The sequence below is a fragment of the Lacerta agilis genome, chromosome 14, assembly GCF_009819535.1.
Source record: "Lacerta agilis isolate rLacAgi1 chromosome 14, rLacAgi1.pri, whole genome shotgun sequence".
Taxonomy (NCBI): domain Eukaryota; kingdom Metazoa; phylum Chordata; class Lepidosauria; order Squamata; family Lacertidae; genus Lacerta; species Lacerta agilis.
The window spans coordinates 14,871,331-14,896,254 of NC_046325.1; the positions used below are offsets into that span (position 1 = coordinate 14,871,331).

Sequence of the window (24,924 nt, forward strand, 5' to 3'; positions counted from 1 at the left end):
GCTGGGCAGAGAGCTTTCCGTCTCTCTGCCAAGCCCAGTCCCCAATGGGGATGCCAATTGCCCCCCTCCCAGGTCACCAGATTGATCATTTGATGAGTAGGGAGGGAACAATAGCCTCCCCCATCCCTTCGTCCTCAAATAATCTGCATGGATCAGCTGAGGAGCAGGGGGGGAAAAGGTTAGCCACCCCCCCAGATTAACAGCATCTATCAGTTTTCAGTTGTGTTATTCTACTGTTTTATGCCATTCCCTTTGGCACCAAGTACAGCTTGCTTACGGCAAGGTCTCCTACAAGCGCCACAAAATGCTGGTTTCGAGTGATGTTACTGTACAATCTACTTTCCAAAGTGTGTGTTGTTGTTGTTGTTGTTGTTGTTTTAATGGCAGCACCTAAAACTGATATCCGCCTCCTTAGAAAAGACGCGGGGGGGACAAGACAAGGGAAGAAAGGGATGAGGCGCAACCCCTCCTTTCTCAACCACTAAGGAAATAATAAACAACGGGTGGGGAGGGGGGGAAGTGAGTTAGTAAACAAACAAATAAACAAAGAAGTAAAGAAAGGTAAAGAAACGGGTAAAGCAGAAAAAAACCTGTGTGCGTGTGTGTGTGTTGTCTGTGAAACGCGTTTGGCACATTGAAGAGGGTATTTACAAGGAGTGGGGAGGGGGAAGTGGACGGTGTCCAAAGCTGGGAGAGTGGACAGTGAGGCAGCAACATGGGGAGGAATGGAGGAAGGTGAATCTGTGGGGCAGAGAGGAGAAGCCCCCCCTCTTCCCGGCTGTTTCCCCTAAACTCCCCCGAAACCACCTTCCACTATTCCCTCCTTAAATAGGAATCGTTCTCAGTCGCTGATCCTCAAACCCGCTCAGGTTGGGGGGGAAGAACACGGATCCTCTGACACCTTCTAGATGGAAACTTCGTATTCTCTGGTGTCCTGCCAGCGGAGAGAAGTTGAGAGGAGGGAAAGGGCGCGTTATCATCCGGGTGGAGTTTTGCCAACGCTTTCCCCGTCCCGAACCACCCCAAACATCAGAGGAATTTGGCAGCTAGGAAGTTAATGCCGGTTGATTTACAAAATGCTTCTGGGAAGCCACTTTTAGTCCAAGACTCAGAACTCAACCACGCGTGATGTAAAATGTGTCAACTAGCATCAGTTTGTGGAGTTGATATTTATTGGGGCCGCAGCAGGAGTGATGGGGGGGGGGGCTTTTCTTCCTCTGCTTTGATCCTGAGGAAAATTCCTCCTCTGGAAACTGAACGTGCATTGGGAGCACCCCCAACCCCCAAAAGAACTACTATGTTTGGAAAAGCAACAGAATATAAGCAGAGTTCTGCTGGATCATCTTAGCCCAGAATTCTGTTCACTCAGTGGCCATCCAGATGCCCATAGAAGCAGACGAGAATGCAACAGCACTCTCCCCCCTTGATACAGCCTCCAAAGGGGGAACATAGCCATGCCGGCTAATAGCCACAGACAGCCTCGTCCTCCCTGAATTAGTTTAATACTCTTTCAAAGCCATCCAAGTTGGTGGCTGCTGCTACATCTTGCGCTGAAATGTGCCCTTGAACTCTGATAAGGCTTTCTTGCTTGCCTTGAGGACAGAGAAGGCTGTGCGGGTGGGAAGAAGCTAGTCTACTATAGAAAGGTAAAATTCCCATTTCTTGCTCTGCCAATTTTGCCTCTGGCCCTCCCACTCCTGGCATGCGGCCCCTAGAAGACTGGCTTCCCCAGAAGGGAAGAAAAATATTTCCCATCCCTGTTAAAGAACATTATCTTTCAAAAGCTACAGAGTGATTTTTTCTGGCATCCCAGTTTGTTGCTCAGCGTGCACATATCCTGGCTTATAGTCCCTTAAGACAAAAGATAGTCATGGATAGTCTCTCTCTGTGGATTGGATGTGGGGTAGCAGACCAGCCTCCACTTACACATGCAGGACATAACAGAAATTTTACAAGATTACAAAAACAGGGTGATTTTTCAGAGGGTGTTTTTTTTTTTAATCACCCCTAAGGAAACCAAACAACAATGCAGCCCCTGGAGCTTCTCATGCCCCAGAAACTGCTATAAGATATTTATTGATATTTATTTTAAAACACAAACCACGCGGAGCAGAGATAGAGAACCAAGGTCCAAGTGTGGCCCTCCAAATCTCTCCAACTGGCCCTCGATTGCTCGGGCCACTTCTGCCTCTGGCCACATCCACTATTAGCCTATGGTCCCTGGAAGGGAATGTGGTCCTTGGGCTGAAAAACATTCCTCCCCCTTGCAATAAAGCATGGCGGGCCTTTTCTGCAGTGGCTCCCCGTTTGTGGAATGCTCTCCCCAGGGAGGTTCATCTGGCACCTTCATTATACACATTTGTCATTGTTGTTTAGTCATTTAGTTGTGTCTTCGTGACCCCATGGACCAGAGCACGCCAGGCATTCCTATTCAACATTCCTATCCAACTAGGCCTTTGCCTGATTAATGCCCTTTTAAATGTGTTTGTGGGAAGGGGTGGTGGTTATGGTTTAGTTCTGCTCTATTTATTTTGTGTTTTTATCCTGTATTTTTATCTTGTGGACCACCCTGAGATCTTCGGATGAAGGGCAGTATATAATTTTAAGAAATACTACTATACTACCTTCTGCCACCTAATATTATTTTCAAAACTGATTTTTAAAAAAGTGGTGTTTTCACAGACATTCCTGTCCCATTTAGCAACCTTCTTCCCCATTCCCCCGCCTGCCGCAGGACAAAGAGCATCTCACCCCAGCTTCGTAGAGAGGGTTGTTGAAGTCAGACTCCACAGTGATGGGGCTGTAGCTGTGGGAGCTGGAGAAGGAGAAGCCAAAAAGGGTCTTTCCTTGGAACCTGGGGGTGGGGAAGAGGAGGAGGAGAAGGAGAAGATAGAACAAAGCAAGCCAGTCGGGCTGCCAGGGCCCTGGCACTCCCTCCCCCCAGTTTTTAAGAAGGGGGCTGAGCACCCTCAATATCCAGCGGTGACGTCACACAAATCCTCTCCATTCCAATTTAATATTCTCACAGCACCAAAGAACCACAGCCTTCTGCCTTTGTCGGGCAGGTGCAAGTTGCTCCATTGCAACCTATTACATCCAATGCCACTCGGCCCTTGCCCACCCATTGGCCAAGGCCCAACTCCACCCTCTGCCCCCCAAGATCTGTGGAGGCTTGGCTCACTTGGTGTAGTAGACATAGATGCCACCAATCAGTAGGATAACGAGGAGGATGGGCAGGAAGATGGCCAGGGCGATGTTGCCACCTTCCATCTGGTGGGAAGGATCTGTCGTTTGGGTGACTGCAAAACAAAAGGCGCGACCGGAACGTGCGAGTGACCTCAGTAGCAGACCCAGTGGCAAATTCACCCACCCTCTTGCCCTGGCCCTCCCTTCCCAAGCTCCCCATCACAATCCCATCCTCACCTTCTAGCTTCCGGCCATCCAGTAACTCTTCATAGGCCACTGGGGGAGGGAAAGAGACCAAGGGGGGCGTTTAGAGAGCAGCAAGAGGCAATCACGACAGAGGGGGGCGGGTGGGATGGGGAGTGGGCAGGCCACATGTGACGGCAACTGGAGCGGGGAGAACACCATACCTTTGCACAAAGGAGGCTGGCTGGTCCACTGGGACGGGTGGCCAGGTATGCAGGTGATCGTCACTTCGCCGATGAGCTCAAAGCCTTCGTAGCAGAAGAAGCGCAGGGATTCTCCCGCCTGGTAGTGGTGCTTGTAAAGCGTTTGGTACCCATTCTCTGGGACGCCAGGGTTCAGGCAGGGCTCGTATTTCACTGTAAGAGAGACCAAGGGGCCTTTGGTTCCAAACTGGAAGGCCAAATTGGCCACCCTGCACATGTTCCCTTAAAAATCCCGATGCGGCAGCTATGGTTCTCTTCCCCTGCTCGACCTCCCGCACTCCTGTAATCTTCCCTTCTGGGCTCCAGGTGCTGCCCAGTTACCCCCTTGCCCAGAACGGCTTTTCCCCTGCCAGCTCGGCCAACACAGCTTCTTCCCTTCTCAGTAGGACCCCACTTCTTTACTCACAGACGCATTTGGGCACCCGGTCGCTCCACTTGGGGGTGCCCGTGTCCCGGTTGTAGCAGGTCAGCGTGCTGCTCCCTTCCACCACGTAGCCCTCATGGCAGAAATATTGGACGTGGGAGCCAATGGAGAAACGTTGGTCTGAGACGCTGCGCTTGCCGTTGCTGATCTCCCCAGGGTCAGCGCAGTTCACAACTTTGGGAAAGAAGCAGAGGGAGAGGGAGAGGAAGGAAAACGGGTTTGAGAAATGGGCCCTGTGGATCTCCCCTTCCCTCCCTGTTGAGGTGCTATGCCTCACAACGTGGAAACTAATATTCTTCCTGATACAGTGCAGACATGGGACATGGGGTCTGTGGCTGCCCAACAGCCTCTTATCTTCTGTTCTTAAGTGAAACCAGTTTCTAGTTCTTTGTGTTGCGGTCAAAATCCTGCATGGCAGCGATGGAGAACCTTTCTGGCTCCACAGGCCAGATGTTTATCAGGAACTCTGCAAATCTGATAGGTGAGTGGAGCTGCCCAAATGCCAATCACTTGATGTCACATACATATGACATCATTTGGTGGAAGCATGGCATGGTTCAAACGAAGGGGAATAGCGGATGTTTCAGTGCAAACCCCTTCAAAGGCAATGCTGCCTGCAAGGTGATTTGAAGTCCCAAACAGGCAAGATTCAGCACAAACCCCTTCCTGGTTCAGAAAAGAAGTTGCACCGAAACTGCAGCTAAAACAAAGCAGAGGGCAGAGCTCTTAAGCATCTGAATCCAGCAGGCTTGGCCTCTCCTTGCATCAGCCAATGTGTTGGGAGGTCAATCCTGCTTAGCACAGCAGCAAACTTTCTTGCGCACCCAAAGTGAGCAGGGCTGCCTTAACAGCTGATGCTTGGGAATCCAATCCTACTTTACACAATGCTTGAGAGGCTCCCAGCGTCGTGGCAGATTTAGCATGGCTTGCCCAAAACAGCCTTGCAGGTCAAATGAGGAAGCTTGTTGGGCCTTGGAGGTTTCCCACCTTTGCTTTTGTGTCCATTTGAAAGCTCAGAAACTAAACATGGATCTTGAGTAAGGCTTTCAGTAGTCCATGGCTACTTCATAACTCCTGGCAGGTGCCCCGTTTCCATCCCTTGGGACCCAATGTTTTTTGCACCACAATGGCTCTCACTCCAGCAGGTATTGCTTACCCTCTTTCTTCACCCTCCTGCTACCCAGGTCCCTGCTGGTATATTCTGAGTCCGGGGGGGTAAAAGAAAAAAGGATGCCTTTCCTGGGGTAAAAACCATCCCACTGCTGGCCCTAGGAAGACTTACTCTTCTGGCAAGTGGGAGGGCTGTTGCTCCACGACAGGTCCCACTGGCAGGTGAGGATGTCGGATCCCACTATGTCATAGCCTGGCTCGCATTGGTACGTCACCACTGTGCCGCGGATGACCGCAGCGTGAGAAGCTGTGCGCCAGCCAAACTCCACCTCGGGCAGCTCGGGGCAAGTGTCGTTTCGTGGAACCTCTGCAAGAGCAGGGAGGAGAGGAAGGAGTTAGGGACTACCATCCCTCAGGCCATGTTCACCGCCACCGCCACCTATGTGTCTCCTTCTCCCAATTTCCCGTGGTATGCGGGGAGTCCTACAGGCCCGTCCTCCCAAACAACTCTCCTAGGATAATAGTGAGATGGCAACAAGCTGAAGGGAAATCCCAGATCAGGGATTCTGCACACAACAGTATGGGGCTTTCTGTTTGGTGAGTGAAGTCCATTGTTCCATGGACAAATAGAATGACTTGATACGGACAGCAAGGGGAGTGTGTGTGTGTGTGTGTGTGTGTGTGTGAGAGAGAGAGAGAGAGAGAGAGAGAGGGAAACATTATAGAATATCTTGTTCTTCTGGTTAATGATTGTCTCACAGGAAAAGACCCCTGCAATAACACTGTCAAGGTAACAAAATTTGAACCTACATTGGGTATTTAAAATCTATGTAGCAATCCAGGCTGGAATGGTAGCAGGACTGGTGTCAGCAGTGGGATAACCATGTTTTCCCAATCTATCTCTCCACAAAACTAAAAACAGGCAAGAATGGTCCCTTCTTCTCCCCTATGCTTTTCTTTTCCCTCACCCCAGCCTGCTTTTTCGGCCTTCCTTTCTTTTTCAGTGGGGAATCTCAGACAAGCAGAGCATGTGAGAACATCCTCCCCACACCACCCCGCCATGATCCCCTATGAAGTTTCCAAACAACTTTGGGGTCTGGCATGATAAGACTATCTTTGCAGGATGTGTCAGAAATACGTTTGTTTCCTATGGCGTTTCCATCATTTCCCACCCATCGCTCAGGGCTTCTTTCTCATACCCTTGTACCGCACCAGGAATCCCTGGCTGAGTCCAAAAAGGGGGTCCCCAGGATCCGACTGAAACTGGAGGGTGACAGCTGGGCCTGAAGAGTAAAGGCTGAAGCGGGGATGGGGACCCAAGTACTGGCCAAGGATCCGGGCTGTCAGGTCCCCCCCGTCAAAGATGGTCAGCACATCGGATTTGCGAATGTTGAGGCTAGAAGGAGAATTGGGGTCGAGGGGAAGAGAGACACACAAACAGGAACCCCCGTTAAAAAGGAAAGAGGAAGAGCAAAGTGGCAGGATTACCGGTAGGTCGCTTAACCTGCTCCAACATTTCTCTCTTCCAGACTAATGGAAGGATGCATAGACAGGCGAATAAATGAATGGATGGATGGTTCGAGAACCACAAGCTTTCTAGGACCGTTAAGGAAAATGAGGTTCTTTAAAGGAAGTTTGTTTTTAGCATGCAGAAACAGGGACATGTTTTACAATGTGGAGATGTTCAATCAGGTAACCTCAAAGCAAGTACTTGAGAGTGCATTTGCAAAAGCAGTGTGGCAACCATCAGACTAAGGGATAGCAGAATCCAGTCAGCCAGACAGCTATTCTTTTTTAATATAAATAATTACTTCGCTGTGGTTTCTTCCTGTTCAGAGACAGTGTTCAAACTATTGTGAGGTTGTTGGGTTTTTTGTTTTGTTTTTTAAGAATGGGTGTTATCTCATCACTGTGACTTGTAAGTGCATATATAGGGGTTGCTGTTGTTTTCTGCTTGGTGTGAGGGTTGTTCCATTTTCTCAGGCCTCCAGATTTTTATGTGGGTTTGGGGAGAAAGATAGGATTACAAATGGAATTATAAATAAATAACCTTCCTTTTTGCATCATTTATACCAAGCGGTTATTTTCTCTCATCACTTTACTCCTATATATCTTAATCATGATCGCAAACTTCATGGGGGAAAGACCTTGTCATTGCCATTTCCCGTCAAGTCCTAGTACAGTGCCAGTGGCAAAGAAAATCACCAGGAGCAGCAGCGTAATAATTATTGTTTAAATAGTTTTCCTGCTTGTGTTGATGATTAAGAACACCGCTTCCCTTCAACATCCTCCTCCTGAAATGTAGAAATTTGCACCTAAAAATACCAAGAACTTGCCATAGAGTCTGCTTTGACCAGGCACTGCCTGTGTCACAAAAGGCATCCTATTTTGTCAGATGAGACATCTCCAAATCTTATGCAAGGACCTTACCATATTAAATGGGTGAGATGAATGACTTGAACAATCAATCTAATGATGGATGGTGGTTTCGGAAGACCATGTGAGGACAATGTGGGATGTCGATGCCTGAATCATGAGGATCCGCCCCCCCCCCAAAAAGGGGTGGTGGTGCTGATGGTGACGGCAGAAGGTGGCACCTACATCTCGATGTCCAGCAGCACTCGTTTCTCCTCTTGCACCCGGATGCCCCAGACGCAGTCCTGGCCTTTCCCATAGGACTGGGGCCAATCAGGGGAAAGGACGACGCCTGTTGACTCAGAGAGCTCCCCCCCACATAAGGCTGGAGGGGGAAATAACACAACAGTCAGGAAGAGGCCACATGTTGAACCAGAAGGTGCATCGGCACTGCCCACCTAAGCCAGTTTTAAACTAGATCCTTCTGTGGAATTGTGGGAAGATAAACCCAGGCCCCAGACCTCATTGCCCTGAAGACTGTGACTCAACACCTCTTCTGACACTGCAAGCATATCAAAGAGACCTGGAGGCTATTATGAAGTGTCACGTTGTAGGCTGAAACACCAACCAGCTGTGCAAAACTAAAAGTCTACTCTGTGAATTGAAATTACCCTAAATAACCAGTGTTGGAAATGTAAAGAAAAAGAGGGTACCTTCTACCATATGTGGTGGGTTTGTAAGAAAGTGAAGGCTTTCTGGGAAATGATACATAATGAACTTTTTTAAAAATGTTGAAATATACTGTACATTTATAAAGAAACCAGAAGCCTTCCTATTAGGTATTGTAGGTAGAGAAATACATAAGCAAGATAAAACATTGTTTTTGTATGCAACAACTGCAGCAAGAATAATATTGGCCCAAAAATGGAAACAGGAAGAGATCCCAACAAAAGAAGAGTGGCAGATGAAGTTAATGGACTATGCAGAGTTGGCGAAACTAACCGGGAAAATTCGGAACCAGCAGGACCAGACCTTTTTGAAAGACTGGAATAAATTTACATTGTATTTGAGAGACAATTGTAAACAATTGACATCATTAGTAGCGCTACAAGAAGTTTTGTAAGGTTAGAGATATCAATTAGTATCAATAGGATGTTTAAATGTTGTATTTAAGATTTGGATTTAAGGGTAATAATAATAATAATAATAATAATAATAACAACAACAACAAAATGCAATATAAGAGCATAATTAGGAAAACCATTAGCTGAGGAGGAGGGCAGTCTCAGGCCAAGATGGCCAAGTTGTCTTTATATATTATATGTAAGATGGATGTTTTGTCAATTTTTTTTTATAAAATTCAGTAAAAAAAAAAAATTAAATGTGTTTGCTTGGAAGCAAGACCCATTCATTCCAATGGCACCTGCGGACAGATAAGTGCCTGTAGGATTAGCACTAAATATACTCATTAACTTGAAAATGTATTATGTTTTCCTGAGCCAACCTGTAGAATAGGAGGCTTCAGTCTGAGGAGAAATTTTCTCTGTCTGAATCCTTCTTCAACAGGGGGTTCCAAATCACCCTGGCCTTGCTTGGGGAGTGGCATCAAAACCTTAGGAGACCCGAGACCGCCATTTTTCCATTTGGTTTTCAGACTTCATAAAGGCAAGGGCTGCACCAAGGGCAAGCAGCCCCCCCCCATCCCAACAAGGAGATGATTTATGGACCCTCCTTATTTATGGACCCATAATTAACAAATACTGTTTTTCTTTCAGAGATCTTAACCCAACTCACTCACCTATAAACAGACTTTGCCCCTTCTGTCCTCCCAGAATTGCTTTTTTCTTTTCCTGGTGCCACCAGCGCAATCTCTCCTGACTTATATTTCCTTCCACTCATTCTCACCCTGCCCCCTTTTGTCTTGCCCATGTCCCTAAGCAGTTATGTGAACTGATAAACACAACAGAAAAAAAATGAATCTTGATGCACTGCATCGCTGATCACTTGTACACATTCATAAGGCAGAGTTATAAAGAAATTCAAGAACAAAATGGAAAGAGTTGGCATCAAATGGCACGGCTGAGTAGGCTGAGAGATTACCTTTGCAGGTGGGCTCGCTCTCATTCCAGCGGGGGTCTCTTGAATCAATGCACTCGATGGCAGAAGGCCCCTGTTCAAGCATGTATCCGGCACTGCAGGCAAATTCAACCACAGTCCCCATGCGATACAGTGGGTCTGATGTGCTGAAATTTCCATGTGCCAGGAATGGTTCATAACAACGGTCTTCATCAAAAGCTGCCAGGAGAAGGAGCAAGAGAGTCAGGAAAGTTCCCCAGGTGCCCATTTCTGGCCCCTCCCTTTGCTGTATCAGTGCTGGCCAGTAGATGGCAGTAGTCATACATCCACTGCTGATTAGGAATCTGCAGGCAAACGCCTTGGTGATGGTTAGTTCAAATCAGTATGTGACATTCAGCTGTACCAGCACCGACTGATTCTGGTTGCCAGAAAATGGGAAGAAAAACAACAACCCCAAACAAATCTGAAGAAGTGTGCATGCACACAAAAGCTCATACCAAGAACTAACTTAGTTGGTCTCTAAGGTGCTACTGGAAGGATTTTTTGATTTTATATTTTGTTTTGACTATGGCAGACCAACACAGCTACCTACCTGTAACTGGAACTATGGAAGGCACCACATTGAACCCCAGACAAAATAGCCTAATGAAGACTGAGCATGTTCAGTGAGAATGAAATGCTGACTCACAGTTGGGGAAAAAAGGCAAAACAGGTGGGAAAGAATTGAGTTTTTGCAACCCTGATACTTTGTTGCAGTGCCACACTTATACTAAGGTTACCAGACATCCCTGTTTCCCGGTGTTGTAAGAATATTAAGATTATATATATATATAATATATATATATATATATATATATATATATATAATTGTTCATAAGTGTACCAAGCAAACATGTACATGAATGTATGGGCCACATGTCTGAAGCAGCACCATTTTGACTCCCAGCTAACCAAGTATTTCTCTGCAAGAAGAGAAGACAATAGGAAAAGCTTCCCAATTCTCTTTCATAATGTAACCATGATGTATCTGGCGGGGTGGTGGTCTTGGGTTACACCCCTTCAGTGACGTTTGTATGATGTTTCTGGGGGTGGTCTTGAACAACAGCATGGGCAATTTCAAAGATTTCTTATATAAGGGCAGGCACTCCTTTGTTCTAGGTCCCTCCCCTGCTCTCCTGTGTGTGGGGAGGTTACCCTGTTGCAACAGCGAGAATAAAGACTTTGCTTCTCAATCTTCTCCCATTGGCCTCTGTTATATTCTCCTACCAATGGAGAACCTACAAAGGGCTCTTGTGTACCCCATAAGGGAAAAAGGCAGATATTTGTTTATTACACCGGGGACAGTCCCCGGATTTACAAATCAGTCTTCTGACAAAATCCATCTATTTATTAGGAAGTTGAAAGAGTCCCCAGATTGATTGAAAAAAAAAATCTGGTAACCTTAACTTATACCCAAAAAGATTAAGCCATTCTCCAAAATTTTAATATAATGCGAAATTATAGAATTATATGAGGGACGCGGGTGGCATTGTAGGGACGCGGGTGGTGCTGTGGTCTAAACCGCTGAGCCTAGGGCTTGCCGATCGGAAGGTTGGCGGTTCAAATTCCCACGACTGGGTGAGCTCCCGTTGCTTGGTCCCAGCTCCTGCCAACTTAGCAGTTCGAAAGTGCAAGTAGATAAATAGGTACCACTGCGGCAGGAAGGTAAACGGCGTTTCCGTGCGCTGCTCTGGTTCGCCAGAAGCAGCTTAGTCATGCTGGCCACATGACCCAGAAGCTGTATGCGGAAAAACACCGGCTCCCTCGGCCAGTAAAGTGAGATGAGCGCCACAACCCCAGAGTCGTTCGTGATTGGACTTAACTGTCAGGGGTCCTTTACCTTTACCTTATGAGTCCACTAAATGCAATATTCTGCATTTGCTCCAAGACAATATTTTATACGGTGATAAATACGTACACTTGATTATACTTACTGTGATTTAATCGGTCACCCAGAATTACAAATCAGAAGCAACCAATACCAGATGCCGGTTTCCACGCTGGCTTGCTCCTGCCATTTCTGAGAGCACCTAAGTGGAGAGGTCTCTGTTCTCACCTTCATAGCGCAGGCTAAGGATGAGAGGTGTGGCCGGGCCCTCACTGGTGAGCTCCACAATGAGAGACTGGGCATCGCTCAGCAACCCCCGTTCTGGGACATCGTCCATATCCGAGTCGTAGATGATCGGGGAAAAGGCGCTGCTCCCACTGCGGATCATCAGTCTGGAGAGCAGAGCAGAGGAAAAAAAGCCCTGTGTGACTGGGCCTGCTCCTCCTCAAAGCACTATATTAGTTTACCTCAAAGCTCCTGAGAGCTTCAATCTAACTTAAGAGGACTGCTCCAAACCTCTGCCTCCCACTGCTCCCCCCCCCCACCAAGCCCTAGAGATCTTGACTGCTGCCATCCAGCTCCCCTTAATTAGTTGAACTAACATCTTCTCCGATGTGCTTACCTTCTCTTGCTCTCCCTGTTCCCACATTTCCTTCCCTTGATGTCTCCTCCCCTCCCCTCAACCACTTCTTGTCCTTTCTCTCCTCTGCCCCGTTCTCCCCTCCAGCTGCAAATACTTCCTCTCTGCTCCCTGTCAGCTTTTCTACCTCTCCGCCACCCTCATCTCCTTCTCCTGCAGCGCCCGTGCATCAGTATTTCCTCACTTGTCGTTGTCTTCGTCCAGAGCCACTCTCTCAAAGTGCAGGTGAAGCCTCTGGCCTTCGGGCGCCTCCACCAACCAGCGGCAGGTGAGGTTCCGGCCGTGAGGCCCCCCAGGAGCCTCAGGAGCCACAATGCGCCCACGAGTGGCATTGTGGACTGTACCTCCACAGGAAGCTAGTGAGGGACAAAGGCCAGATATTGCTATATTAGTAATTTGTTGCTGTTTAGTCATTTAGTCGTGTCTGACTCTTCGTGACCCCATGGACCAGAGCACGCCAGGCACTCCTGTCTTCCACATATTAGTAATAGCAGTGTGATATATCCCAAAACCTAATAATCAGCTCACTGAACAACCCTGATTTCCACTGTTTTGAGAAAGAGAGAATCTTTTCTATTTATTTCCTCTCTGCTCCACTTATCCTTTTATAAACCCCTATTAAACAGTCACAAGATTCTTCTCTGTGTTATGAATTATGAAACACAAGAAAGAGTGTCACACTCTAACCTACTTGGCTAGAGTATAATAATAATAATAATAATAATAATAATAATAATAATAATAATAATAATAATTTATTTATACCTTGCCCATCTGGCTAGGTTTCTCCAGCCACTCTGGGCAGCTCCCAGCAGAATAATAATAATAGCGATAAAAGATCAAACATAAAATCGTCCCTAAACAGGGCTGCCTTCGGATGTCTTCTAAAAGTCAGATAGTGGTACCTTTGTTCTCAAACGCCTTGGTATTCAAACAACTTGGAACCCAAACACTGCAAACCCGGAAGTAAATGTTCCAGTCTGCTTGGAAGCTGAACATGCTCCATTTTGAGTGTTATGCTTCTGTTTTGAGTGCCACACTTCAGTTTTGAGTGTTACGCTGAGGTCTGTCTGTTTTTCCAATTTATTTTGCGTTTTTGTAGCTCTTTTTTTGTGTGACTGTGTGGAACCCAGTTCAGCTACTGACTGATTGTGTGACTGCAGTACATTGTTTATTGCTTTCATTTTATGGATCAATGGTCTCGTTAGATAGTAAAATCTATGTTAAATTGCTGTTTCAGGGGTTGTTTTGAAAAGTCTGGAACGGATTGATACAGTTTGCATTACTTTCTATGGGAAAGTGCGCCTTGGTTTTGGAACACTTTGGTTTTGGAACGGATTTCTGGGACGGATTAAGTTTGAGAACCCAAGGTACCACTGTAGTTTATTTCCTTGACATCTGATGGGAGGGCGTTCCACAGGGTGAGCAACACTGCAGAGAAGGCCCTTTGCCTGGTTCCATGTAACTTCACTTCTCAGTGAGGGAACCAGCAGAAGACCCTCGGAGGAGGACCTTCCTTTGGTCAACAGTCTACCCCACTTCTGCCTTTCCCCAAGGCTACCCTGTTCCATTCTAGAATCATAGAGTTGTAGAAAGGGACCCAGAGGATCATCTCATCCAACCCCGTGCAATGCAAGAATATGCAGCTGGCCCATACGGGGATCGAACCCGCAACCCTTGGCAATTTCGGCACTATGCTCCAGCCAAATGAGCCACAACCCCACATTGCTTTGGCCACTCACTCACCCACACATGCAGGGCTCGTGCCGCTCCAGCGAGGGCGGCTGACGTTGAGGCAGATGAGTGTTTCTTCCCCTCGCAGGTGAAAGCCAGACTCGCACTTAAAAGTGGCAGAACCACCTGGGTGGAGGTCAGTCACCATGACATCGCCATTCTCAGGTCGGCTGGGGAAGCCGCAGCTCAGGAGGAAAGCTAGAATTGGGGGACAGGGTGGGGGCAGCGAAGGAATGCGGCGTCAAAAAGAAGCACATGGCCCGAGGCCAAAAGAATGAGAACTGGGAAGGATCGAGGAGGGGGAAATTTGCAGCATTCAGCGACTGATTTAATGACTTCCATCAAAATCAAGCCTGAATTTGCATATAGCTTTTTCTAAAGGTGGAAGGTGCTGGATGACAGCTGATCGGCACATTTCACTTTTTGCTACAATGTTTTTATTGTGAAATTGTATGCTGCTCAGCAGTCAGTTGAAATTTTTTAATATAAGCATTAGAAAATTGAGAGAGTTAAAAAAAACACCCCACATTTGGCTATACTCTGGGCTTCTTGCTTTTAACCCTTTCTGCCAACACATTTTCAGGTTTATTTCCATAAACACGAGGGCTGGAAACTTAGCTTTACAAAACAAAAGTTGAAATTTGCATGTTTCTCACAAGCTCCCAAACCTCTACTTCCATAGATGAGTGTGTGGTGGGAGGGCACTGATTCTTAGTTATGGAAACATCAATCCTTCAGCCCAAAACATGGCTGAAACTCCGTCAAAAGAACAACAATATGGTAACATAAAGGGCAGCAGCTGAAGAAGGATAAACGTCTGCAGCCCCATCTGTTGGTAGAGAAGCTAAATAACGCAACCAAGGATTTGTAACTGGCAGGCATAATGAGAATGCAAGAGGAGCCATGCAGGATCCGGCCAGTCGCCTATTCCAGCATCCTAGTCTCATAGTGGTCAACCAGATGCCTATGAGAAGCCGGCAAAGAGGACCTGATCACAACAGCACTCTTGCCTCGCCTGGTTTCCAACAACTGGTAAACCATAGGCTCCAATCCAAATCACTGATCCAGGTATCTTGGATTGTCAGGCCATATTGCAACGTAAAGGAAAGAGATGATGTTGATCACATGGTGAACCACAACATTTCTGCCAGGGGAAAACTGTGCCACTTTAAGCATGAGGGCCTTTGTTTCAGGCATCTGTAGAGGCAGCCCAGATAAACAGTTTAGGTCCTCTCCAAGTTGTTGCCCAAGTCCCAGATATCCTTCTTCTGTTCTTCGCTCCTCAGTCTCTAACTCTCAAGCTAGGACCGTGTACCATCTCTAGGATTTCTCTCAGGTCTTGCAGAGCACTCTGACCCTGCTCCTGTGACTCTTAGGTCAGATAATAACGTGGCTCAAACTAGACCCAAATGGCAGCAGACCCATTTGTTTAAACCTGAGTCTGCCTCATCACTTGTTGTTGTTGTTGTTGTTGTTGTTAACACTGTACACAGACATTAAAAAACCCATACTAATGACAAAAACAAATCATGTAACAAATGGATTACATCTAAACATGCTCTCGCACCATATTAATAAATGAGATATCTCTGTAGAGGGGGGTGCTTTACTCTGCTAGTATTCAAGCCATGGTTTCCCAACCTAACAAAAGTCTACTATTTCTTTGTCATCATTCTTAGTCACTCTTAGTCAACTTAGGCTTAAAAAGCATAGCTAAATACCACATTTTCACATTCTTCATTGTCAGGGACTAATGATATTCTACACTTTGCCTCAATTATATTGTGTCCACCGGTTACTGCCTGCAGTATTTTCACTCCCCAAGAACCTTTCTCTCACTTCTACTACCAGAAGATGTTAGTACTGTATTTCATGCCTCCAATGCTGCAGATGAGATTGGTGTAAACCACATGCCTGTCTGGGAAGAATGTGGGAACAGAAGACAGTCTTATCTCTTCCACTGTATGTACTATTGTACTGTACTTTTGCTTTTACTTGTCCTGTTTTTCCTCTCAGAGCTGGAGAGAGAGGACGCCATGAATCCTTTGTCTGTACATAGTGTGTAAATAAATATGTAGGTTAGCTCTACAATGTCTCACGCTTCTTGCTGTGTTATGCTAGAAGATTAGTGTACATATATCATTTGATGTATGTCGCTGAAGCGCACTGGAGGAGAAGGGAAATGCCTTTTCCAGAGCTGCGCATACCAGAGGACTCTCGGAGTTCGGGGCTGCAGGGGCACCCCAGGGCGTTTTCCAACCGAACTTTCACTATCAGAAGCAAATGGCTAGGACCCCTCACCCACATGTACCTTTTGATCTAAAAATGAGACCTGCATCTCACCTTATATGCAACTTTAAGCAAACAGGATTTTCATGCAATTTGGTGAGCCCTGCATTTAGACTAGGGGTCAGCAAACTTTTTCAGCAGGGGGGCGGTCCACTGTCCCTCAGACCTTGTGGAGGGGCTGGACTATATGGGGGGGGGGGGATGAACAAATTCCTATGCCCCACAAATATCCCAGAGATGCATTTTAAATAAAAGCACACATTCTACTCATGTAAAAACACGCTGATTCCCGGACCGTCCGCAGGCTGGATTGAGAAGGCGATTGGGCCAGATCCGGCCCCCGGGCCTTAGTTTGCCTACCCATGATTTAGACAAACAGATCACAATTGTTGTCGTGCTGCATATAAATAATCATCACCTTGTAAGATCCAGCTTGGTCCTGAGTTACTCCAACTGAGGACTGGTTCCCAACAGATCTGATTTTATTATTTATTTGATTTATATCCTGCCCTAACTCCTAAAGAAGGTCAGGGTGGCATGTCTTACAGCCTATAGCCTGGTTTAAACAAGTCACTTCAAAACTTCACAAAACCACTGGCCTGTTTTTAAAGTGTTAAAAACCACTTACTTTAAACATGGTTGGTAAATTGCTCCTTCACATATTTCAAGGGGTGACTAAAATGCCCATTTCTTACCTTGGTAGTGAAATTTGAAGATTCCAGGGGTGGTGGTGTGGTAGCTCTGAAAGTGGATCAACACCTGATTGGTTGGGCTGCGGATCACTTGCCCCTCAACCATCAGGGACTCATTGGCCAAGACAACAGGCTTCTCCCCTCCCAGGCCCTCTACGGTCAGTGAATCTTCCTTGGATAGGTTTAGACTCTGCACCTGGGGGTGGAAGGTGGACAAAGTCAGGACAAAGAATGGAAGAAAAAAGAGCTCTCCCTCTCTTGGACTGAAACCCAGAACAAATGATTTACAAGGACACGTCTAAGCTTATCCACCCTCCAAACACAACCACGACTTTTTGTCTGAGAATAAAAAAATAATAACACCATTATTTTTGTTGTAAGAATATTAAGGTCTTATATATATAATAATTGTTCATAAGTGTACCAAGCAAACATGTACATGAATGTATGGGCCACATGTCTGAAGCAGTACCATTTTGACTCCCAGCTGACCAAGTATTTCTCTGCAAGGAGAGAAAACAATAGGAAAAGCTTTCCAATTCTCTTTGGGACTTACACCTCCCTGTAAATACAGTCTGGCAAGTATCTGTTAAGCTGAGCACACTATCAATATATCAATATGTGTAAAAGATTCAGGAACTAAGTATTTACCATTTCAGAGGAATGGCCAGCTACCCAGGAAAGGCAATCAGATAAGGCATTATCATATAAACTGGCAGGTAGGGGAAAACAAACTTCTCAGATTTCTGCTCAAATTTGTTGGATACCACCTTTTTCATAATGTAACCATGATGTATCTGGGGTGGTGGTCTTGAGTTACACCCCTTCAGTGACGTCTGTATGATGTTTCTGGGGGTGGTCTTGAACGGCAGCATGGGCAATTTCAAATATTTCTATATAAGGGCAGGCACTCCTTTGTTCTAGGACCTAGGTCCCTCCCCTGCTCTCCTGTGTGTGGGGAGGTTACCCTGTTGCAACAGCGAAAATAAAGACTTTGCTTCTCAATCTTCTCCGGTTGGCCTCTGTTATATTCTCCTACCAATGGAGAACCTACAAAGGGCTCTTGTGTACCCCATAAGGGAAAAGGGCAGATTTTTGTTTATTACATTTTCCTCTAAGGCCTGAGAATTTTGGCTGGGGACACAAAATGTAAACCTATTTGCGAGAAAGACTGTAATGCAAGATGTTGTTATTTCTCTGAAGGAAGCAAATAAATTTCAGTCATGGTCAGCATCGCTAGGTTGAGAGAAGGTATTTTCTAGTCTCCAACACCTAGAAGCAGTTGGCAGCAAACAAGCAGATTTTTCTTTTTGTCTTGCAGACAGGAAAATGAGACAAATCTGAAGGACATAAACCAAAGGTAACCAGAAAAGACCAAGTTTTATGCTACCTGCTCATCCTCTTTTAAAAAACACATAGAACAGCGAACATCTCTCAACTTCAGACTAGCGCTTTTTCTTGTAGCTTACCTGCACTTCTATCCCGTAGCCCATATAAACAGAGATTGTGTAGGTGCAATCCAGGCCCCCATAGAAAGTAGCGCCCGCGTAGTCCGGAGATTCCACGTAGCCTTCCACGTCAGTGATGTTGTTGTTGCACAGTACTTGGGAAGGAAGACACAACAATGAAAATCAAAATGGCTTCACGCTGCCTTAAGGAAGCACACTTTCAAGCAAGTCCACCGACTCTGGAATCTGTCCACACTCCACATCCTCATCCCTCACCTGGCGTGTGCACAGTCGTGATGGTTGTCGTTGTGATAAGTGTGGTGGTGGTCTCCTCGTCGCCTTCGGGGATGAAGGCCGTGGTCGTGGCCGAGATGTGTTGGCCGGCAGACCCGGTCTCATCAGGTGGAGGTGGGAGGCGGGGGGGAGCAGCCGCTGTGGAAGCCGGAGGGGTCGTAAGGAGGAAGCCAGTGGGCGGTGCAGCAGTGGTCAAAGGGGAAGGACCTGTGGCTGCAGCTTCAGAGGCTTCGGGGACCACCCCACCATCCAAGTGCTGGACAGGAGGGTGGAATGGGGGCAGCGTGGAAGGGCTACCTCCTAGGACAACACGATGGCGGTGGTGGGAGAGAAGGAAAGAACAGGGGAAGGGAAATCAGAACGGATGACAGGGAAACACGTACATTTGTAGCCCCCCACCACACCTTTCCAATAGCCACTCTGCAAAGTGCATACCGCTTTTCTGGCAGTAAACCAATGACTTATCTATTAGAAATAGTTGGTGGCTGGTGCTCAATGGGACTGGTAGGGCGGAAGGCTGGGAGGCCAGCAGTAGGTGGCGCTAGAGCAAATGACAGGCACAGCCACACACACCCTTGACTGTTTGTTAAGTAAGAAGGCTGAGGTTTGTGGGTGTGTGCCCCAACACCCCAATGGACCAGCTGCCACTGTATTTATTACCAATATTTACCAAACTGGAATGTTTATTCCAGTTAATAATCAAACCTACTTTATCCATAGTACTCCACCCACACTTTCCCACACAAGCCACCCCATTTTACTTCAGCCATGCCCAAAGAGGGCGCCACAACCTCGCCCTTCCTCCCCCCACCCTCCTCCAGTTGATTGATTTATTTTTCTCACCAGGGATGGGCTCCTCCATCAACTCGCCCCCCAGAAACTCCTTCCTCAGCAATGCCCCCTGCAGCAACTCAGAGAGGCCTTCGGGGCTGGGGGGTGAGGACCCCCTCACCTCAGCTGAGACCCCCAGTTCCTCCTCCTTGGGTCCACCCATGGCCTCCGATGACAGGGCCTCCAGCTGCGGGGAGGGGGTAGCCGGGACCACATCATCATTTTCCCAGAGGGGCAGGCCTGCAGTGAAGGAAGGGTGAATGGAAACCTATCAGCTTTTGAGCTTCCCCGGAGGAAGACTCGGGAGGACATGCAATAAATGAAGAAGTCGACAAACAATACAGGCCTCCACATCTCCGTCCACCACAATCCAGATCTTGCATCGTCCTCCTTACGTCCCTCAGCACAGAACAAAACTAAGCCTACCAGGTCCATGTGCCCTGCACAGTGGGTTGCAGCCAATGCTAGTCCTGCTCAGAGTAGACCCATTGACGTTATTAGACATGACCAACTTATGTTCCTTCATTTCAGTGGGTCTACCCTGAGTAGGAGAGAGGAAGCAGTGTGGCCTGGCCACATACTGGACTTGGCAATACTTGACTGAAACGAGGCTTCATAATTTCAGCAAGGCCCGCCTGGTGGGATATGGAAATGGCTGCAGGCCTCGTGGCAGCACGGACTTAGGCCTGACAATCCACCTCCGTTCAAAGTCATGCCCCTTGTCCTTGTCTAGGAAGGAGGAAAAGGTGGGTCTGAGTGGGCACAAGGTCGGCTGAGGAGGAAGAAGTCACTTGGCCACTGATCGGTGGTAATGGAAGCCCAGCCACTCCCACCCATAGGTCAACTGTCCATCCCTGAAATATGGCCTTGCTTGGTGGTGGGGGGAAAGGCATGCATAACAGTGGCCACCACTTCCATTGCTTCAGCACTTCTGTTATAACATTTGGCCACCTCTGTGTTTTAACTTGAGGGAGAAGAGGTACCCCTAGTCCTCTTAGCATTTGTGTAGACTCCTTTTGGGTTTTTTTTTTTTTTAAGAAAGCTACAGGAGGGTGATGCTTTGGCTAAAACAGTGGCGGTTCTTATAGACTGCAAAGGGTCCCTCCACACAAACGTCCCTTCCCTAACTGGAGCACTGGGCCGCATGCCTGCTTATTGCCCCAAATGGAAATAAATTCCAGAAAGTCGAAATATATCTTAGTCCTGCCTCCCCACCCACCCTGGTTATCTTGCTTTCTCAGTTGTTCATTAATCCAGACAAAAAGAATTTGTGTGGTCATTAACATACAGTTCAATGGGGCTTACTCACTAAACTAGAGAAGTGTTCTAGGATTGCAGCCCAAACTACACTTTTCTTTAAGTGTGGTAAAAATGAGATATTTCCCCCCTCGCTGATTCAGTCTGTTTTTATAATCCTATATGTCTTGTTCCAGATTCAATCAGGGGTGTTCTCATAACCATTAAGAGGGTCTAAATCTACTGAACGAACTCTTATTGGAAGAACTCTTATTGTTTTTCTCAATGCTGGTTGGATGAACATACTGGTTAAAAAAGGATGAAGAGGCCGTTCATTTAGAAGTTAGGCCTTATGAACAAAATGGGTGATTAGTGTGTGTTTAAGGTGGAGTAATTTATCTGTGATAAAGTGGCACTGTCGGCAAACTGCGCAGCTGAAGGGTGGCAAGAAGGCAAGTGAACTGTAGAGACGTGATCTTGTTGAGAGTAAAGCGGTAGCTAAAATGCAAACTGGGAGGTAACTAATGTGTGTTAAGTGCTCTTGTGAATGCCTGCCTGCCTGCCTGCCTCCCTCCTCCCATTTTACTGCAGAAGGCTGCGTCATTTAGCTCCATATTTTACACATTAAGTTTGGCCTTGTTGCTGGGAAAATAGAAGGGGAAAGAGCCTGTGGCTAGGACGCAGGGTGCTGATTGAAAGGTGGTTGGCAGGCACTAAGAGACAGCTCAGGGATGGGATAGCAGGGGGTTTGCGGATCACGGTCTGAAGGGCCTTGAATGATGAGTCCCGCACATCACTCTTGCTGCCTTGATGTGACAAGTTCGGCAGTGACAGCCGCCGCCGCCGTAGGCGTCTGACAGCATGTGAGATCCTGGCAGCTGCTGGCGAGCCATTAATTGCTCTGAACTCGCTCCATTAAGAAGGCCAGCTGCCTGGCAGGCCTTGTGGGCCCAGTCATTCGCCACCCCACAGTAAAGTGGCAGAGAGACCCCCACGGAGTGGGAAGGCTTGCCTCACCCATCCCATTTAGGGATCCGTCAGCCACTCCTAGCCAGCCAGCCACCCCTTCAATGAGACGGATGTCAAAAATCAAAAAGCAGCTGCCTCTGGGGTGGGAAAGAGAACGGTTGTTAAGACAGGAAAAAGATAACCTTCTGTGGAAGGCCACATTACGGTAATTTGGTGGCACATCACACACGCAGCATCTCCTAAGTGAGTGACTGCTCACATATAACCTCCCCTTGCCATTAAAAAAATATAAAATTCAACGAAGGTGGGTGTCACCTGTGATTTCAAGATAGTATAGGAAGGAACACAGTTAACTGGAATCCAGATAAACATCTAGTCTCCACACCCAAATGGAAAAATCTATGCTTCCCGAATCCTTAGTTCCTGCAGTGCATCAATAATAACCCCATCCTTCATGGAGTGCAGGGCCTAGCCTCATCTTTCACCATTCTGCCTCACAACCCTTCTGCCTTCCCACATCTAGTTTTCTTGCTGCCATGGTACTTTAAGGCCTTGAAAATGCAGCAGCCTGCTAACCCAGCTGAGCACCCCACATACGACCAACAACACTGAGCTTCTTCCCCACCTTAACTGCATTGCAAAGCTGCATGATCGCTGATCCTGTTTGGAAATGCATTGCCCAAGCAAGCCTGCCCCCCCCCCCCTTTTCCATTATGCTATACAGTTCCCCAAATCTCTTCAGCTCTTTACAACCCTGCATGCTGTACACCCCAGAACTGAATGACAATGAAGAAGAAACACAATCCCTATGTTTGGGCACCCCTTTTCTGATTTTACAAAGAGGTCCATTTTTATTAAGAGGGACCTTATAAACCTTGTTTGTTTCTACGTTGCATGAAAAATCATGTCTCCTTTTAGCAATGCAGAAATCCTGAATCTGTTTTTCTTTGCAGTGTTGTATGTAACACCCCACTTTCTTTCTTTTTCTTACACACATCAGCATCTATTTGTACCCCAATTCTTTGACCGCCACGTTTCAAAATTCAACTCAACTCCCAACCCCAAATGTCCTGTCTGCACTCATATCAATCAAGGGTGAGCCCCAAATTTCTGCTTCACTTACAATGTTCTGCAACAACCTGACACCCCTCCCCCGTTATTAATAATTGGTTCCCTTGAAGCCTGTGCTCCCCTTTACAATGTTGCGGGGGGGGGCATACTAATAATCAAAAGCAAAGGCAGTTTATGGACCCCTTTGTACTATATTTTGTAATCTTTTTAAACAGAATATTTCCCTGTCCATTTCCCCTAGAACACCCTTGATTATCATTCGTTTGCTATGGATGCTTGGTACTCCTCAGATCTCTGTATTCCACCTCTACAAACCCCAAAGAGGATCAACCCCCCTTTTTTGCAAGGAGGCACAGAACCTCCCAGCTCTGTGCAACAATTTTTCCATCCCTCGTTTCATTTTGCAAGCGCTTATAAGAACCCTGGTAGCCTTCGTGTACCCTCCCATCACAATCTCATACCCAAAGCTGTTTTAATATCCATGTGTTTCCATGCAAGGCAGAAAAATATTTCAGGTTTCTTTTTTAAGGTGCGTTTGGAAATACTGCTCATATGCCTGCAACACCGCTTTCACAACATATCCACCTGCCATTTGCACCCTGGGGGGGTGGGGAAGATGAGGATGCATTTTCAATCCCCTTTCCTTTGGTACAAAACACTGTCAAAATGCAACAAGCCCATTCCGTTTTGGTACACACACACACACCCAAACCCCTCTCCCGACAAAGCCGGCCCCCTTACCTTGTAGAAGAGGCACAGAGCTAAGCAGCAGAAGGAACAGCATTTTGGACGCTGCTTTTTCCGAACAGCCCATTTTGGATTTCTTCAGACCTGCAGAATACCTAGTCTAGCTATTTCCTTCTCCTACCAGGCAAGGGAGCCGTGGAGCCAGGAGCCTGCTTAGCAAATGAAAATGCAGTAGATTCCCTTGCAATGGCTATTCCTGTGTTATTTTCTTTTTCCTCTTTTTTCCTCTCCCTTTCAAAAGCAATCTAGGATTTGTCTTTCAGAAATAGTCAGTTGGCTATTTCTGAAATATTTTTGCTGCTCATTAGTTGTTCTTTTGCAAACGTACAACACTTATTTTAAAAAAACAACAACACAGAGATGAATCATATAGACACCTTCCTTTAGATAAATATACATACATATTTTAAAGGTGAAGCAGTGTAACACCTTTTCATTTTCAGTTCCAGGCCTCTTTGACAAATAATGCCTCCCTCTGTCTCTCTTGTGGTTTTTGCCCACAGAATAGCAGTTACCTAAGCCCACTTTAACAGAGAAAATGCGGGATGCAGAGATGCATTTCTTTGCATATGAAAAGGCACTGGCTCCCTGGTTTCTCAGCAGAAGTGGATCATCCTGTCTTTCCACAAACCCATATGACACCTTATAAACCCTTCAGCAAAACCTGTGAACAAGCCCACCTACACACCTATCTGAAAAATCACATATAGATTCCTGTTATTTCAGAGACTTTACATTTATTAGCCATGGCACATTGTTCCCCCCCTCCCCTCTCAATCTTGCCAAAGCAATTCAGATTCAGTTGCCAAAAAAAGAGAGATCAGATGGATGCAGTAATCTGCCCTTTAAAAAAAATAGTACAGTAAAACCTTGGGTGCCTATCAATTTGTTTGGCAAATCAAGTAGCGCTCTCTCTCTCTCTCTCTCTCTCTCTCTCTCTCTCTCTGGCTCTCTCTGTCCTTGACAATGAAACGCAATGGATGGCAGGCTGTGCATTTCCAACAGAAATGCAGCCGGTAGCTACAGATTATTCTGGGTCCTAGGGTAGCCTTTTGCAGAATGTGGAATCTAGATCCTCCACTCCCACCCTAGAGGGTGCCTATAGGTATATGACTTACAAATGCAATGAAGGAAAAATAACTACCTGATCTTTTTTTAAAAAAAAAAATTAAATGAAAATAATGCAATGCTTGTTTGCAAGCAGCACTGAGGCCTTAACTAAAATGCAGCCTTTGGATCTGCAAAATAATACCTACAGATAAGCAGATCTCTTAAATAAATACATGGGAGGGGAAAAATAAAACTATGCTTCTTTAATAGGCAGTGGGCTGGAATTTTAGAAGAAAAAACAACAACCCATGTTGACTCTGATATGACTGTCCGCTAAACATGGGTCACATTTAGATACCGTACTTCCTTTTGAGAGATGCAGGTGGTAGGACTTTAAAACGTACCACAACAAGGTGCTTAAGTAGCTTAGTCCATTTTACAAAAGAAGAGCAGCTTTTA

General features: G+C 46.5%; 1 protein-coding gene across 1 annotated transcript; it reads right to left on the bottom strand.

Annotated features, from left to right (window-relative positions):
- Positions 1-367: 367 nt before the first annotated feature.
- Positions 368-23,690, bottom strand: SEZ6L2 (seizure related 6 homolog like 2). Its single transcript, XM_033169484.1, has 18 exons — positions 23,410-23,690; positions 19,405-19,632; positions 18,544-18,861; positions 18,289-18,422; positions 16,823-17,015; positions 13,851-14,036; positions 12,289-12,460; positions 11,693-11,856; positions 9,622-9,816; positions 7,768-7,906; positions 6,366-6,562; positions 5,339-5,533; positions 4,039-4,230; positions 3,594-3,785; positions 3,424-3,462; positions 3,182-3,299; positions 2,752-2,854; positions 368-934 (listed from the first exon to the last, which is right to left on the bottom strand). Exons 1-18 carry the CDS (start codon positions 23,480-23,482, stop codon positions 905-907), a joined length of 2,868 nt encoding a protein of 955 aa, XP_033025375.1. The 5' UTR covers positions 23,483-23,690; the 3' UTR covers positions 368-904.
- Between the last annotated feature and the right edge of the window lie 1,234 nt (positions 23,691-24,924).

Coding starts and splice junctions, on each gene's coding strand:
- SEZ6L2 (XM_033169484.1), bottom strand. CDS start 23,482: ATGGGCTGTTCGGAAAAAGCAGCGTCCAAAATGCTGTTCCTTCTGCTG. Junction 19,633..23,409: donor CTCTGTGCCTCTTCTACAAG/GTAAGGGGGCCG, acceptor CCTTCACTGCAG/GCCTGCCCCTCTGGGAAAAT. Junction 11,857..12,288: donor CTGGACGAAGACAACGACAA/GTGAGGAAATAC, acceptor TCTGCTCTCCAG/ACTGATGATCCGCAGTGGGA.